This window comes from Botrytis sinoallii (assembly GCF_014898435.1).
Source record: "Botrytis sinoallii strain Bc 23 chromosome Unknown BSIN_003, whole genome shotgun sequence".
Classification (NCBI taxonomy): Eukaryota; Fungi; Ascomycota; class Leotiomycetes; order Helotiales; family Sclerotiniaceae; genus Botrytis; species Botrytis sinoallii.
This window is the reverse complement of record NW_024066030.1, coordinates 1,752,726-1,768,947: the sequence shown is the minus strand read 5'-3', so window position 1 is coordinate 1,768,947 and position 16,222 is coordinate 1,752,726. Positions and strand designations below refer to the sequence as shown.

At 43.7% G+C, this 16,222-nt stretch overlaps 4 protein-coding genes across 4 annotated transcripts; 1 reads left to right on the top strand and 3 right to left on the bottom strand.

Annotated features, from left to right (window-relative positions):
- Positions 1-99: 99 nt before the first annotated feature.
- Positions 100-1,440, top strand: EAF02_002222 (uncharacterized protein; the record flags this gene model as incomplete). The annotated part of the gene is made up of 2 exons (XM_038898270.1): positions 100-199; positions 251-1,440. 2 exons carry the CDS (start codon positions 100-102, stop codon positions 1,438-1,440), a joined length of 1,290 nt encoding a protein of 429 aa, XP_038761962.1.
- Positions 1,441-1,883: 443 nt separating this feature from the next.
- EAF02_002221 (uncharacterized protein) lies at positions 1,884-3,290 on the bottom strand (the record flags this gene model as incomplete). Its single annotated transcript, XM_038898269.1, has 3 exons — positions 1,884-1,964; positions 2,021-2,887; positions 2,940-3,290. The coding sequence occupies 3 exons, from the start codon at positions 3,288-3,290 to the stop codon at positions 1,884-1,886; spliced, it is 1,299 nt and encodes a 432-aa protein (XP_038761961.1).
- Positions 3,291-10,301: 7,011 nt separating this feature from the next.
- EAF02_002220 (uncharacterized protein) lies at positions 10,302-11,000 on the bottom strand (the record flags this gene model as incomplete). Its single annotated transcript, XM_038898268.1, has 2 exons — positions 10,302-10,729; positions 10,787-11,000. The coding sequence occupies 2 exons, from the start codon at positions 10,998-11,000 to the stop codon at positions 10,302-10,304; spliced, it is 642 nt and encodes a 213-aa protein (XP_038761960.1).
- A 1,940-nt stretch (positions 11,001-12,940) lies between these two features.
- Positions 12,941-15,940, bottom strand: EAF02_002219 (uncharacterized protein; the record flags this gene model as incomplete). The annotated part of the gene is made up of 1 exon (XM_038898267.1): positions 12,941-15,940. One exon carries the CDS (start codon positions 15,938-15,940, stop codon positions 12,941-12,943), a length of 3,000 nt encoding a protein of 999 aa, XP_038761959.1.
- Positions 15,941-16,222: the final 282 nt, after the last annotated feature.

Below are 16,222 nucleotides of genomic sequence, written 5' to 3'. Positions count from 1 at the left end.
CCCGAGTATAGTCCGTGCTCCAAAAATGTTGATGGATGAGATTAATAAGTTACATGAAATCGAAATTAATAAATTATCAAGAAACCCATTCCAACGAGAATGTTTAGAGCTCCTTGGATATGTCGACGATGTATAGATTTATCATTGAAGCCTGGTAAAAGGCGATCTTTGCCATTCACACGATTCTCAAGCACCGTCCGTTAGTCTTCAAATCTACCCTTCCATTCACATCCTCTTACACGAAGAACAGCAAACAATGGCGATACCTTTTCCCCGGCATTACTTGCACGAGCTCGTAATTTGGCTGCGGAACATGATCGATTGAGTAACGAAACTTCCGAGACCTTCGATGCGAAAATTGCGAAACGAATTGGAGAACTACAAAATGTAGCGATAGCGCTGAGAAAATGGGAAGAAACGAAAGAATCGCTATCAGAGCTAAATGATCTACTGAAAGATTCGTCTACCGATGAAGAATTGAGAGAACTGGCGGCGGAAGACATTACTACGACGACTGCCCATCTCGAAGAATTATCTCGCAATCTCACAACCAGTCTGACTCCCAAACATCCTTTCGCCGAACTACCATGTCTCCTTGAAATTAGACCTGGAGCCGGAGGAGGTGAAGCCGCGATCTTCGCTGCGGATCTCTTACGCATGTACCGGGCATATTGCGCGCGCAAACGATTCCGCTCTACAATCATCAAATACGAGACCACTGACGGCGAAGGCGCTGGGTCCGATGCGCCCATCTCCGAAGTTGTGCTCGAGATTGAAACGTCCGGATCGTACGATTCCTTGCGCGGCGAAGCGGGCGTTCATCGAGTTCAGCGAGTTCCTGCAACGGAAAAACAGGGTAGAACACATACTAGTGCAGTGAGCGTGATGGTGTTGCCTAGTTTTCCCACGACGGGACAGGAAGGACAGGAATATTGGGAAGCAGATCTGAATGATCCGAATAGTGATTATTATGTCAATCCAGCGGATGTACGGACAGATGTTATGAGAGCGAGAGGAGCGGGCGGTCAACATGTCAACACAACTGATTCGGCTGTGCGGTTGACGCATGTACCGACTAATACAGTGGTCAGTATGCAAGAAGGACGGAGTCAGCTGCAAAATCGACAGAAAGCATGGCAAGTACTACGGTCCAGATTAGCGGCCGCAAAAAGAGAAGCCAGAGAAGAACAATTGATGAGTCTGAGGAGAAGTGTGATTGGGGTTGCGAAGATGGGAAGAGGCGATAAAATTAGGACGTATAATTGGGGACAGCAGAGGGTTACGGATCACAGGAGTGGGTTGAGTGTGCATAACTTAGATGATGTTATGGAGGGTGGTGATGAACTTGAGAAGGTTATTGATAGCGTCAAAGCATGGTTTTCCGAGCAGGAAATCCTAGGATTGCTTGCTGATGAGGATGCTGCAAGCAAGGCGAAGTAGATGGCAGAATGAAGTACTCTTCATGAGTTAAAATGCTCTCTTCAATTATTCTCCAGATGTTTGCTTCTGTTGTTCAATCATTTATTTGCTCAGTTGCTCAGGTATCCATTCAAACCAGGAGGCAGATTTTACATCTAATTCGATCTAGCAATCCCACTCGAGGTAACGTACTTGTGACACCTTGCCGAAACTCAGAGGATTCGATATCATGACGTATTGAATTCACCAAATCACGTTCATAATGCATATTGCATGAACAAATTAAGAGGTAAGAATAATGAATTCTGACCAGAAGTTATAGTAAAGCCCAAAGAAACAATATATCCAACGACAAGATGTGCCCCTGCCGCCTATGATCCAAGCATTCCCAACCAAACCATAGCCCGACAATTCCTCCCAATAAGCAAAAGTTCCAAAACCATACTCCATGCCTGAAAGATTACTTAAGCTGGTGGAGCGCTGGTGTTCTGTGTAGCTTCGGTTCTTTGAACGGCTCCAAATCGGGTGTTACCTTGGTCAAAGATCTAAAGAAAATGTCAGTGCTTGGTACAATCAGAAGTGAGCGGGGGATGGAGCTTACAGCATAGATTCCCTTGAGGAAAGTATCGCCAAGAATGTCAAACGTCATGGAACCTCTGGATTGGATTCCACCATAAACCATACCATTACCCGCATCCGCAAATCCCAAATCTTCCTTTTGAACTGCGAATTGCTTGCCGCCAACTGCAAAAGTAACGACGGGGAGATCATCAGCGCTGGTGTTGCTTGGGAATGTGTATCCTTGCTGTTCCGAATCATAAGTAGATCCTGGGATTGCATCGTAGATGGCTTGGCAAGTCTCATCAGAGACCAATGCAAGAGTAGTTCCGGTATCAGCAATAGCTTGGTTACCAGTCTGCGCGACAGTCTTACCGTTGACAGTAGCAGATGTGGAGTCAAACATCCAGAATCCTTGAGAGTTGTCCACGGGGGTATAGTAGATTTCTTTGCTTCCAACGACATCTTGGTCGATGTAGCCAAATGTGTAGAAACTGGCACCTTTGTCGGCTTCGTCGGCATCGCGCCAGCTACCGAGATTCACAGTGAAAAGTTCAGCGTCTGATGGGATATCTTCTTGGCTGATCATGTTATCAACGGGTGTAGCAACTGGTCTGGGTGTGACGGTGTTGATGCTACCCCATGCGAGACCAAGCAATCCATCGCCGGCACCCTGTTCAAACTGAGCAGACAATTTGGTTGCAAGCTCAACTGCCTGGTTTTTGATGGCCAGACCGCCAAGAGAAACAGTATCTGTTCCAACGGTACCTGAAGCAGAAGAGGAATCACCATATGAGATTTGCCACTTGGAACTCTTGGCAGCTTTGAAGGTGGAAGACTTTGTTGGGTCGAAGATTGTGTGTCCGGTTGCCTTGGAAGTTGTAGCTTTGGGAAGTTCTGTGGACCAGACCTATTCCGCCATGTCAGCTTTTGCTACGAGAATCAAACTTTCGTGTACTTACCCATAAATCAGACGATCCAGTATCAAAGTCGAGCATTAGAGTTTGTGCTGGTGTACCAATCTGTACAGGGCAGAGATACTCAGAATCATTTTGTTGGTCTTCGGCTGGGACTTCGCCGTTCTCTCCGGTAGGTGTCTTCTTTGCCAACACACGTTGAGTTTGTGCTTTATGGCCAAACTTATGGAAGCTAGCTGAAGTTGCGGTGGCCTTGTTCATCTGAAAGTATGGACCAGGCTTTGTGGGCTCAAAGCCCCATTTATTGAGTAGAGAGACATAGGATTTGGTACCGGATCTTTTGTAGTTCTTGTTAGGAACCAGTCTAATCTTTGACAAGCCTTGGAGAGTAGCCATGTTGAGTATTTGATCAAGGTGGATAGAGGGTTTAGTTAATAATAATTCTGTAGTAGGTAGATGTGATTTAAAGATGAATGGTATGAGGAGAGAGTAAGTTGATGAAGGGAAAAGCTGCCTTTAAATGCTGTTAAGCATCGTAACTTTCTCACCTGTAGAGTTCCCTTCCCCCGCTAAGATACCTAGCTTTCAGATGATCTAGCCAAGGCGTCATAAATTTAAGTTCCGTAGTTTCAGGGCAACTTCCATGCTATGCACGACCGGGGAAGGCGCATAGTGGGTATTGATAAGGAATCATTTGGTGAGGCATACCCCTTCAAGCACGCAGCTGTTGGGAATTGCCAAGATCATATGATTTGAGAATCAAAAAGTCAATTTTTTTTCCCTCGATGCTATGCATGTACACTTGAACATGATTGAAGGTCTAAGTTCGGCCGAATCTTCAACATACTGTATCTCGTGAACGAGTTGAGACGAAATCCCCTAAACACCGAATTCGCCCCTCAGTCAAGATAGTGACACACTGCGAGAGGGGGCAGTGAGAATGATGTTATCCAGGATACACAAGGTTTATCTTTCGGTACTTCCTTCAAAGTGGATCGACTCGAGACAACAACCCCTCGTCGTACATGATCTGAAGAAGTAACAATTGAGAGAAAGAGAGGCTGTGCCAATAAACATGAGATACTACGCGTAAGCTAACCACTCCACAAAAAACAAGAAATAAGCACCCACTAGGTCGAATTAGATGGAGTAGGAACCACCCGTGCCGCTGTGTAGTGCCGTTCGTCGTTGTCAAGCTCATGCTATCCAAACATTGGCTCACGACAACATCATCTGGAACATTAAAACGGACAGTATCAAGCTGAAAATTTATTGATTTGCGTTGACAGTTTCTTCAAGGGTATCAACCAAAGAAGTAAGGAAGATATTTGACGTCATTGACACCAATAATAGCTGGCTATAGTGCTTCATGAAGTAGCGTTGATTGATTACCAACTACTGTAAATAAGCTGCGTCGCACCTGAAATACCAACGAGATATCACACATTGGGAAACATTCAATCCACGATGTGGTGATTGCGCCGATAGAACTTGGACACACAACATACAGGACACAGGAAATAACACACAGCACACCAATACCAAGTAAGCTGACCAAGGTAGCATTTCCCATCATAAAACCGACAGTATAAAATCGATAGGTTGTTCGCATGAATTCGAGATACGGACATGGCGAAGCCTATCTATCGTGCGAATTTAGTGGAGTTGCACATGGGATAAAGCTTCATGACCTTTCGAGCTTCCTTATCAGGAGAAGCCAAACCAAAAGCTTGAATCCACTTGGCACCACTCTTGGTGGTGGGTATCGGGAATCCCCCACCATAGAATTATCCTTGATCCGTCATACCATTCATTCGTCTGTTTCAATGTCTTTTTCCAAATGCTTGTTTCTTCTTCCTCCATAAAGCCAAAAGTTCGCATCAATTCGTATCAATTCGTTGTCGTGCTGCTGATCCCATCTTAAGATCAAGAATTGGAATTTATTTTAACTCCTGGCTCATTGTTCTCTATTTTGAGACATCGCTCCTAGAAATGACGTTCCTTCATTTGGCTTTCATGTTGATTTGTTGATATGATCACCTCCACGGGATATGCAAGACATGTATCGTTTGCAAAATATCTAGCGGTCCTGTGCTGTTGCGCGGCTGACAGCTATGAGCATGGCGATTCAGGACATGGCACCCAGAAGCTTGCCCAAACAAACTTCCTGCTGTTATCTCGTGCCTCTTGCAATCTAAGGATAAGAAGTGTGCTTAAACCTTTGTGGTGTGGATTTAGCAGGGTATGAGAGGTCCTCTGATGCACGTGAGGTGCGCGAGTAGCGGATTTGGGTAGACATAGAATTCTTTCACCATGTGCTTTAGCAATTGGTCTTCTAGTACTCCGATATGCTGCTTCTTTAAATTAATCTGCACTCTACCTTTTGATGGTAGAAACGGCTTCCATCCATAACTTTGATCGCTGAGTGAATGATAATCTGCGAGAACGACGGATACGTACCAAACGATACACCTTGCTGCAACTGTACGGACAAGACCGAGCTTTGAGAAAAAAGATGGTGTCGTCGTGACGCCTTTAGTATCATTGAGATTGATAATGTGCATATATTACGACGTTGTTGGCGCTTATTATGCTGTGCTGACGGCTTACATCTTTATGCTACACAAAATTGAAAACAAGCTTCTCGCGAATGCACAAAAGTGTGGGGGTCAGTGAGACATCTGAAAATGAAAATAGCATTTGATCATCGTCCTTGGCATGGATTTAGAATGAAGACCAATTTGCCAACGGGCATGATAGAAAATGAGTACTCGTCGCGTATAGTATCGACATTTTGCATCTCTCAAAGAAGACATTGAAATTCCATCGTTATATCGGCAATTCAGAGTTGGATAACATGCATATATTGTATATTAATCCTTTCATTAGCGGAATGCAACGGGCATTTACCAGATCATCACAATCACCAATACTTGAATGCTTGAACGATGTATGGGGATTTGAAGTCCTTTGATCCAACTTGGCTTAGAAGACACCAAGAATATCGGCCCCCTCGTCTCATTCAGTATCTTCACTCCCCCGTTTCATTCTCCCGGCTTGATTCTCATTTCTTTGGACGACATTCTCCCATGTCCATATTAGTATCCAGCCGCACTTCAAATCCTCTCCTTGACAATCCTCTCCGCCTTCTTCTCCGCTCCATCAACCTTGATGTTTTTTTTCTACTCCCACCTCAAACAATCCACTATCACCTTCCTCATTATCTCTCTTCTGTCGTTTCCAAGCATTTATTATCGTCTGTACAAAAACGCAACTCCAAAATGCTATCAAAGCAAACCAAAGTACCAGAATACACAGATATTCCATCCATCCCAGAAATCCAATCACAAAAAAGACCCAGACCCATGGAATCAAAGGTTGTATGGTTCGGAAGAAATTTGTGGGTGAGTTGGCGGGAAGACAGTTGAATTGGATGTAAGAATAGCCGCAAGCCCAGAAGACGAAAGGTGTGAGGAGGGGCACTGAGATGGAGAGAATCAGGCTGTTCGACATAATGAGGTTTTAGCTGGAGTTGCCAGTGACACAGCCAGATTCTATGTTGCTTTTGGCTAAATTGCCAAATGTGTACTTGCTGCAACGTTTTGAATCGTAAACTATATTCGTTCAAGAAAAGCAAAGACTCAGAAGGGAATGGAAGCATATATTCCTGGGATTTGAAACATCCTTAGGCACATTGCAGTTTCCAGTTTCCACAAACAAAGGTTGACTGGGAAGTTTGTTTCGTGAGCTGTACAACGGCAAAGTGCTACCAAACTATTCACCGGTTGTTTGCTATTCTGTCCAATTTGTGGGATATCAATCGTGGACAACCTATCTCCTATCATCTAGCAATGGAAGAAGAGATGGATTACTTAAGGTATTGGGCGCGTTCGTTTCTTGCTCGCTGCTAAGATGTGACACTTCCCTACTTCAAAGCCTCTTTCATCACTAACCCTTTCTGAGAGAGATAATCTTTCGATTCTAACTAACTCACATAATCTTCCTGTAACATTTAGCATACCGAGCGCCCTCGACAGTGTTGCGTGTGACGAAGTGAATCCGCTTCAAAAAAGGTATATTCGAGCATAACATCAATCAGTACCCTCCCTCTCGATTGTTATTGTGGATAGTAAGCCAGCTCGATATTGCTCTACTCATCAGAGAAGCACAGAATAGAAAACATTATAGCTACGTAGTTCAAATAAGATAGGAAAAGATATGATCTAACACAATCAACTAGTTGTGAACCTTCACATGCAGTAGGCCATCCATCACATGACCGTTTACCATTTTCCCGCCCTTTACGTGGTGGTATTGTGACAACTGTATAGTAGAATTTTGTGGGAACCTTGATGTTAAAGAGCCCGTCACTTATTGTTCAGATGAATATCTTGAAATAAAAAAGATCTCAAGCAACGTAGATGTCAAAATATGGCCAAGAAACTCCTCGATATGATTGAATTGAAAGCTTGAATCTACGTACCTCTGGATAACATGCATGAGTTAAAATCAGGAGACAACATCTCACCAGTATCATATGATTATATGTATTTCAGAAACATTTTCCGAGAGAAAGGAAGGGTCTCCCTTTGGTACGAAGTACTGCAAGTAGACGTGAAGGGGTTTTGGGGCACGGTCCACAACAATTCGATTTTCAATCTAGCTAAATCCCAAAATCATGTGACATAACTCTCAAACTTAAGCACTCTAACAAATAGCAATTGGAACAATTTTGATTGGCTAGATTTCTGGCCAAAAAATCGAGATATATGTATTTGCGAAGGCCCGGGGGGGGGGGGGGGAAGGAGAGTGTGTAGTATGCTTTCTCACGTTCAGATATTATTGCTATCTCATCTCGTTTCAGGCTTTATACCAAGCTGTCGGAGCACGGCTAAATACCGGCCCCATACTTGCACGTGATATCAGCACATCGAACCTCACTTGCCTCGACAAGAAATTCTGCTTCGGTTCTCTTAGGCTCTGGCACCCTTCACTTCAAATAACCCTCGAGATTTAGAGCGATTATATTGATGGGGAATTTTCTTAGCTTCGGTGGCAGAGAATGTTAGTAAATGGTACAATTGGAAGATGTAAAGTATTCGACCAGTTCCCTTCAGATATACGAGTAGATGGCTTCTTCGCTAATCCAAACCTTACCTCACATCTGGACATCTGTACATCCATGGATCTGGGGCGAGACTGATCTTCGAGTAGAAGCTCCATCAATGAATGACTCAACGCTAGGTGATGCGAGATGGATGATGCTCTTCTCTTGACTGTTACTTCGTAGTTGATCGCAGCTCTCATCGAACAGACGTATCACATGCATACGGCCGAAACACGCAAAAAGAATACTGAAGCTGTAGTCAAAAAGATAAACTTCTTCAATACGTTATGCAAATTGGTAAATCATATCTTGACCTGTTGACATTACGTCTCATTCCAAGCAGTGACAAGTGTCTCGGTGGAGCTTGCTGGGAAATGGAAAACAAGGACCAATATAGCACCTTGTTCCGGGAGGCAAGGTTCTTCATCTTTTCCAGCGAAGCCGAACTCATACCATTAGGTACGGTAATATTGATGAACTATTGATAGATTGAGCGTTTTCTCGAAACCCGTCAAATGACTTACTTCAACTCATTTCTTTAATTGGATCAAATATAGGTGCACCTCTTTTCACAAGAGAATCTCGTCAATTTATAGCTCTAAGTACATTGGGGACTCGTATCGAAGTTTGTGTCCTTAGGTTCACTAAATAAGTCTTCAGTTTTTTGAAAGTCTAAATCCGAGCAAGCGCCGGTGCCTCGTTGTTTCATGGAGAAGATAGTCGTCCTGGAATGTCTCTAGCATTTTAGAGATTATTTATCAAGATTATCGGTATTTGTAGATTGGCCAAGGAAGCCTTAAAGTAATATCCCATCTGCATCTCCAGGACTGTCGGTTATTTGCCCTCTAGCGAGGACCATACTACCCCAGTGTTGCAGCTCACGTCGATATTCATATACGACCCTTTTCCTCTTGGGACGATGTGGAACCCAATATTTGAGTCTTGTTCTATGCTGGCTAATTTCTGCTCCTTTTCGACGCTCAAAAGCTTGTAGTGTTTCAATTGAACTGCAATATATCAACCTAATGAGATCGTTAATTATGGACGAAAATGGTGTAGCCATCAGCTGGCCTACAGTATCAATTGTATTCTATTCTTTTCCTAAGAGGCAGCAGCTCTGTATACCGATTTTTTTTTTTGGCAAAATCTAATAATAGATCACCAAATCGTCGTCCGATGACCAGGTGGCTCAACTTCCAGTCTGTTAGAATGACGGGTCTTTTAATCTTCAATCTAGGAAGCGTGATACTATAGCACTGTGCGACACGAACTAGTCTTTTTTTATTATCTGATGCGCGATAGTCATTTTCTTGTCAACTGAAAGGGAAAAAAAAAACAGGAGAGAAATCTTCGTACCCCGATCTACTTGCGCCACGTGGTTGCGAGTAGTAACTGTTAAGTAATGTCGACGATACATTTGAGATACCTAGCTACCTAGGTCTCAATATTTGTTTGTTTTGAAGAAGGAAGAGTGCAAGCGGTACATAACATGCCGGGTGTAAGCAAACAGTATGGCGGGTCAATGCTGGTCGGTCTCTACATACCCCGTTCAATTCACCATTTCACGCGAAGAGGATGTATATGATCTGTTTCCATGTCACTTTTTCTCAACCAAGCATGCCAACATGTTTGTGCACTTTGATGGCGCAGTGGATAAAGCGCCGTCTCCTTGACGGAAACTTGGCGCGGCTCGATTCGCAGTTCAGGTTCTTGAAAGTCCTTCGGGATAATTCGTTATATGTGGGGACTATTGCTGGCTTCTTTAAATATTCTATATTGTAGATTTGACTTCTACCCGCTATCATGGCGGTATCTCAGTCCTTGACTGCTGATTACTGAGAACAGAATTTTTTGCCCTTTTTTGCCCTTCCAGATTCGAGCTGATATGTGAATTTATTTTTTGTGGGTCTCTCATAGGAATTGTTCAATAGCCACCAACCATAACAAATAAGAAAAAAACTTCAATTTACATATGAATGCGACTCCATTTATTGTCTCCTTCACAAATTCAACAGCTTGGATTCTGGAAAAGTTTGTATATAATGAGCAATGGCGCAGGTACGGAGAATATATGTTTGTCGCATTCGTTAAACCATAGCTAGCTACAGCGTAACAGCAGTGCGACAACAAACAATAACGAGTAGGTATATTTATTTTGATATTTTTATTCTTTTTTCCAAATCCTCCAGTAGTATACAGTATATAAAATCAAAATGCGCGCAAGTCACGCCACCAGAAGGACATCTTTACCAGCCAATTCAAACCACGCCAAACCCTCCCCACCTCTCATATCTCGTGATTCATCTCACCCGAGCAAGACCCGACGCCATCGCCGACCCCGTCACATTTGATATCGCCTGAGTCTGCGCTCCACTAACTCCCACATTACAATTCATCATTCCACATTGCGCTTCCAGATTTGGAGGCGGGCTCTCTTGCACCTTGCTCGCATTTGTGGCTGCGGCCCAGAGACTCCCGATGTTTGGGAGTACGGTGCAGCATCGATTGAAATTTACAGCCATGGTCGCATCTTGTGTGGTCATGACTCCTGTATACACGTTTTGCAGATTGGAGACGATGGAGGGAAAATTGGCCATGAGAACTTTGGCGGATTTGATACCGTCTGGAGAGAGGTTGGGAGTTTTCATCAGGGTGGCGAGTTGGACGGGCTCATCTTTGGCGAAAGCGATGGCGGTCTTGAGTTTCGTGGAGTTGTTGGGATCGTCGACTGTGCGTGTGGTTAGATTGGGTGACTAGGTTTCTAGAGTGAGAAGGGGAGACCTACGATATTCATTGACAGTATTGACAGATGTTGCCCAGTTGTCAAGTGAGTTTTTTACATCATTTGCGGTAGGTGGAGTTGCAGGTTTGAGGACTTTGGGTGTAGCAATTTTGACAGCTGCTGCTTGCGAAGCGGCCTTTGCTGCTGAAGTGGTGGTGGTGGTTGCTGCGAAAGATGTGCTAGCAAAAAGCAAGACTAAGAGAGTAAGTGGCTGCATCTTGGAAGATGATAGGCCAGGAAGTGATGAAGAGATAAATTTATTAAGTGTATTTCATGTGAAGTAGTATACACGCCCGCAGCAACCAGGCTGAGCAAACCGATTAGAATTATTAATTGAGAAATAGGAGAGATAGGAAAAGGGGCCTTCTTCCAGAGAATGTAGAATCAAAATCGTGGCCAAAGCATGGTGGGTATTACTTTCATAAATCATATTGGTCTTTCTGCATGCGTCTAGTCCCATTCTGAAATAAAAGTCTTGGAATTGTGCAACATGACGCCAAAACAGATGCCAAGTTCATTACTGATCGATGGATCTTCAGAACTAATATCCGTACGACGAAGAACGTCGCACTGTACCAACTGTATGGTCGAGGCCATTAACAATTGGCTGTCGCCAAGAAATATCACGAGGACCATGCACGCGAAAAACTAGTTGACAGTTTCAGGGGAGTTGGGGAACCGTTTCGAAACGGCCTCAAAGCGTAAAAGACAGGGAAACCCCCTAGTTCATTGATTCGTCAACCTATGGTAGTTGATCATGAACTCGCCTGTCAATTCTGTCAATCCGGCTGGGATGTCCCTCCGCGCTTTCTAAGCTCGGTATCGCATGAGCTGTGGAACAGCGCTTACTGTGACACTACTAGTCTATTTATATCCTTCGCATCGCATAGTAATGTTGCTATCCTAGCTTCTCTTTAAATGTAAGTACTTTTTATTATGCTTAATACTAAGCATTAATACCTCCTAGGTCCATCCTAGCTTTTTATCAACAGTTGAGCGGGAACTAAAAGTTTCATTTGCTGATACATCGATACGGCAAGTTCATTCTTCATAATACTTGCACGTGTATTTTAAGATTGATTTGGAAGTGATGATTTTAACCAAATTTAATATTCTCCATGGTTTAAGGAGAGGAATGGAGTACTTCAATCTGTATGATAGGAGATAAACGGAGAGGTATAGTATCGAAAGGAATCAAAGAGTGTGAACATACTGAAAAGGAAAAGAGTCTTTCAATTTATAAGAGACTAAATAAAAGAAGAAACAGAATATTACCCCTACCACAGGTAGTAGGTTTTAGAAGATCAGAGGGGAGGAAAGGAGACAGGAAATTTGAAGTCAACATGATAATCTGACCATGACTTCAGATCATCAAACCTTTCTCCACAAATGAATCATGTATTAAGTTCGTTTCTGCTCCTGTCAAGGACGATGAGGATAAACAGGTCATGTTTCGAAAGTAGCAAGAGGATAGAGAATTTTAATCCATGCAAGAGAAAAGAGGAGCCGGAATTAAAATAGATTATCGTCACCACTTGATAATTTCAAAACAATCAAAAGATGAAACGGGATGTAGAAAGTAGGAAAAGTGATGAGGAGAAACTAGATTTCACATAATAACATCGGATTGACTAAAAATTCTGTGTATACTTCTGTCCCGAAATCAAGGAGGGAATGAATAGGCTATATTATGAAGCAGGAGTGAGGCAAAAAGCATCTGAGAGTAGATATGATCGAGTTCCTATATTCTTCTTGAACCTAGGACAAGATTAGGAGGGGAGTGTGAATCCGTTGTCTGTATTTAATATTGAACACCGAATTTTCTAGTGCCCGTCGTCTTGCTCGAAATTTAATTTCAATGATACATCTAAGCTACCGTCATGGAAGGAACACCTGTCTGAGTATCACTATCGATGAAACATTCCAACACGCACATAAGCAATCCATCATCAAAGAAGACAGTAACGTCAAGTCATGATCTAGTTTATTGCTACAAAATTATGTGTAACATAGCATTTACCTTCCCAGCCACATATTATACAATGACCATGACGCCCTATCATGCAATTCGTGAATATGATATGCACGCCACCGATGCAAAGCCCCAAATGCGAGCCATATGTACCTCTAACTGTACTCAAATATGTGCCCTTGTATCTACGCCGCCACTGGTGATTTTCTGACTCTTCCCGCTTCGGAATCCTTTTCGGGAACTGTCGTACCACCGAAGCCCAATCCAGCACTCTTCTTCCTTCTTCCCTTCCTATCACCATATTTCTCGTCAAACTTGCGAATTGCAGAGAGTGTGCTCATATCCTCGCTGATACTTGCGCTAATTTCCTCCATTGCCTTGTCGAAATGTTGTTTGGTGAGGATTCGTTTCTCGGGGTATGTGTAAGGGGTATCACCTTCGTGCTTTGTGGCGAGTTCATTTTCTTCCCTAATACATGCCAATGCAGCTGCGACCGAAAGATTTTTCAAATCCGATCCAGAGTAAAAGGGTGTGTTTTTGGCAAGTTCGGCGAGAGAGACCGACGAATCGATAATCTCATCTTTAAGGTGGATCTTGAGAATAGACTCGCGATCCTTTTCAACAGGCAAGTCAACCAGAAGTCTTCGAGGCAGTCGGCGTAGTACAGCTTCATCAAGGTCGAATGGTCGATTAGTAGCGACCATAATGAAGGCAGATAAATCGTTCATGCCATCCCATTCTCGTAGAAATTGATTAATCATCTCTCTGTGGGCAGTTGAGCGTTTGGTATCACCACGGGCAGCGAATATAGCATCTGCCTCATCGATAAATACAACACAGGGTGAAAGTTTCTTGGCTAGTGAAAAGATCGCTCGGACATTCTTCTCGCCTTCACCAACATACATATCATTCACTTCAGCACCACTAATTTCAAGAACTGTTGCGCCACTCTCTTTCGCTACTGCTTTAGCCAGTAACGTCTTACCGGTTCCAGGAGGTCCATACAGGAGCAAACCAGGCATTTTATCAGTAGCCAGAACACCATAAGTGAAAGCCTCTGGTCGTATCAATGACAAACTGGTCAATGTTTTTAGTGCCTCTACTGTCTCCTTTGGAGCGTGAACATCTTCGAACTTGGTATGAATATCTGACGGTATGACGACACCCCCGAGCAGCTTTTTCTCATGAGGAGTACACGTTTTTCGAATTCGCTTGAGCTTTTCTTTGATATCTGTCTTTTTCGGGGAATTTTGGATCTCATCAAGCATCTTGTTCACATCATTATCTTCCTCCTTCAATTCTGCTGCGCCCCAAGAAAATTTTGCATTGTCACTTTCGGAGAGCAGCTGTTGAGCTTTCCAAAATGTTGGCCCATCTATGATCTCTGGGTTATTTTCTAATCCTAGGATAGTCGTTGCAAGCCTTTGCACACGGGCGTAATGCCAAACTGCATCGTCTAAACCGGCAGATACTACCCAAGCGACGTCGAGATCTTTTTCTATATCCACAGTCACGGGCGTATCCCCCGAAAGTTTTGTAATCATATCCTCAACATGCCGTATGTTCAAAGTTCGGATACGTAACTTGTCGTCAGATTCGAATATTATATCCTGTTCCGCTCTTCGGTCTGGCGGGACAAAGATAGTTCGTTTCTCGCCCTCAACTACGTCTGATTGAAGATGTTGAATACCTGCTGATGAGAGCTCGGATTCTCCTTGTTCCAATGAACTTGTTCCAACCATGATTATATTTCGTCCAGACTGCCAGCGTTTGGTGACCACCGTCCGCAGTTTATCAATAATATTATAACCATCATATGTTCTAGTCAAATCCTTGTAATCACGAACTTGTATGATTAGATCTTTGGTATTGGTTGCATCCGCACCTGAAGACTCTGATGCACGTTTTGAGTCAGCGGCAGCAACAAATGACTCAAGTAAAGCCGTAGTCTTCAAATCGTTCCACTGTTCAGCGTTAGATTTCACGTTGCCAAAGGACGAATTGCCATTGCTAGATGCCGAAAAGTTGGGGTCGGCGAAAGTAGCAAATGGCATCACAACATCTGATGAACGCCTGTTGTTCTCCGCTGCTGGGGTGAGGGCCCCCTTTAACCGGCTAAAAATTGCCGAGAGCTTTTTCTGTGCCTCGGAAGAATTTGACGCGGTGAAAGCAATTGCGGGACCAGCCTTTTTACTCATGCTCGTAATTTCTTCCTCCTCAACCCCCTCTACATCTTCAGGGACCGTGCTTGAATCTTTCTCATAATCCTCCAGCCTGCCCGCCATTCTAGAAGTTTCGTAACCCAAAAGCGATGCTTTCGACCCCGTCCAGGCTAGGTTCTCGTCGATATATGGCCCTAAAATCTGGGCTATATCGACTGGATCCAAACGTATAAGATCAGCTCCTAGTTTGGTCGAAATGGTCTCCACGACAGAGTCTAGATATAACGTTCCTCCGTCTCTAGGGCATAGCAAATGGAGAATAGGCCTCATGATATTTTTTCCATCCAAGACAGCCTGTGAAGGACGCAACTTCAGTCCCGCTCTGACGGATGCCAATATTTCTTTGTAAACATCAACATGCATGCTATATCTTGCTTTCTCGGTAGGAGGGAGGTCGCATTCAACGATAGATTTGATTACATGACTCATCTTCTCTGTCGCTTCGGGGCCTGGCGAACTTTCAACAAATTCTGGGACGTTACCGCCGTAGTAAACAGCGAGTGAGCCTGTCTGCGGTAGCTCCTCGACCAGTTTGACATTATTCCAAAACCAATCCGGCAGTATTATCGGTGGCAGACCCTCCGGCTGTTTTTGGCGATTTGCTCGTAAGGTTCTCCCCGAGAGTCTCCCCCGAGACCTTTGCTCAGGGTCTACATTTTCGACTGGCTGTATAGAATCTTCTGCCACTGGATTCTCTAATTCTGCTTCCGCAGGGTTTTGCGGGACATCTGCTGAGGTTTCCTGCTCTCCATCTTCAGGTATCCGTGGAATATCCTCTATATCTGCTCTTGTCTCTTTATCATTTTGCGGGGTTGCTGGGTCGTCGGGTGTACTATAGGAAATTGCTGAACGGTGGAAGTTGCGCCGGGGAGGGGGAAACCTGCAGCCTGCGATGATTCGGCATGTCTGTCGCGAGAGAGGGTTTCTATGTGTGCGAAGAGCTCGCAATGCTACGGCGTGCATCCGGTATGTTTTCGCGCTCTTTATCGAGCGAATACTTCAAGGGGGTAAATTGGAAATCGATCGTAGAAATGTTTGAAATATTTCTTTGAATCTCATTGAATTTGATGATAGGTAATCCTTCATAATCAGGCATCCACGAAGATAAATTCAGGCATCAGTTTTTGTTAACTGTGCGACAACATCTAATAATTCAGACAATCCATTTGCAAAGAATCTGGGGACTATGATTTTACAAAAAAAGGTTATAAACCATGAATTTCTGGAGTACCTTCCTGCATTAGT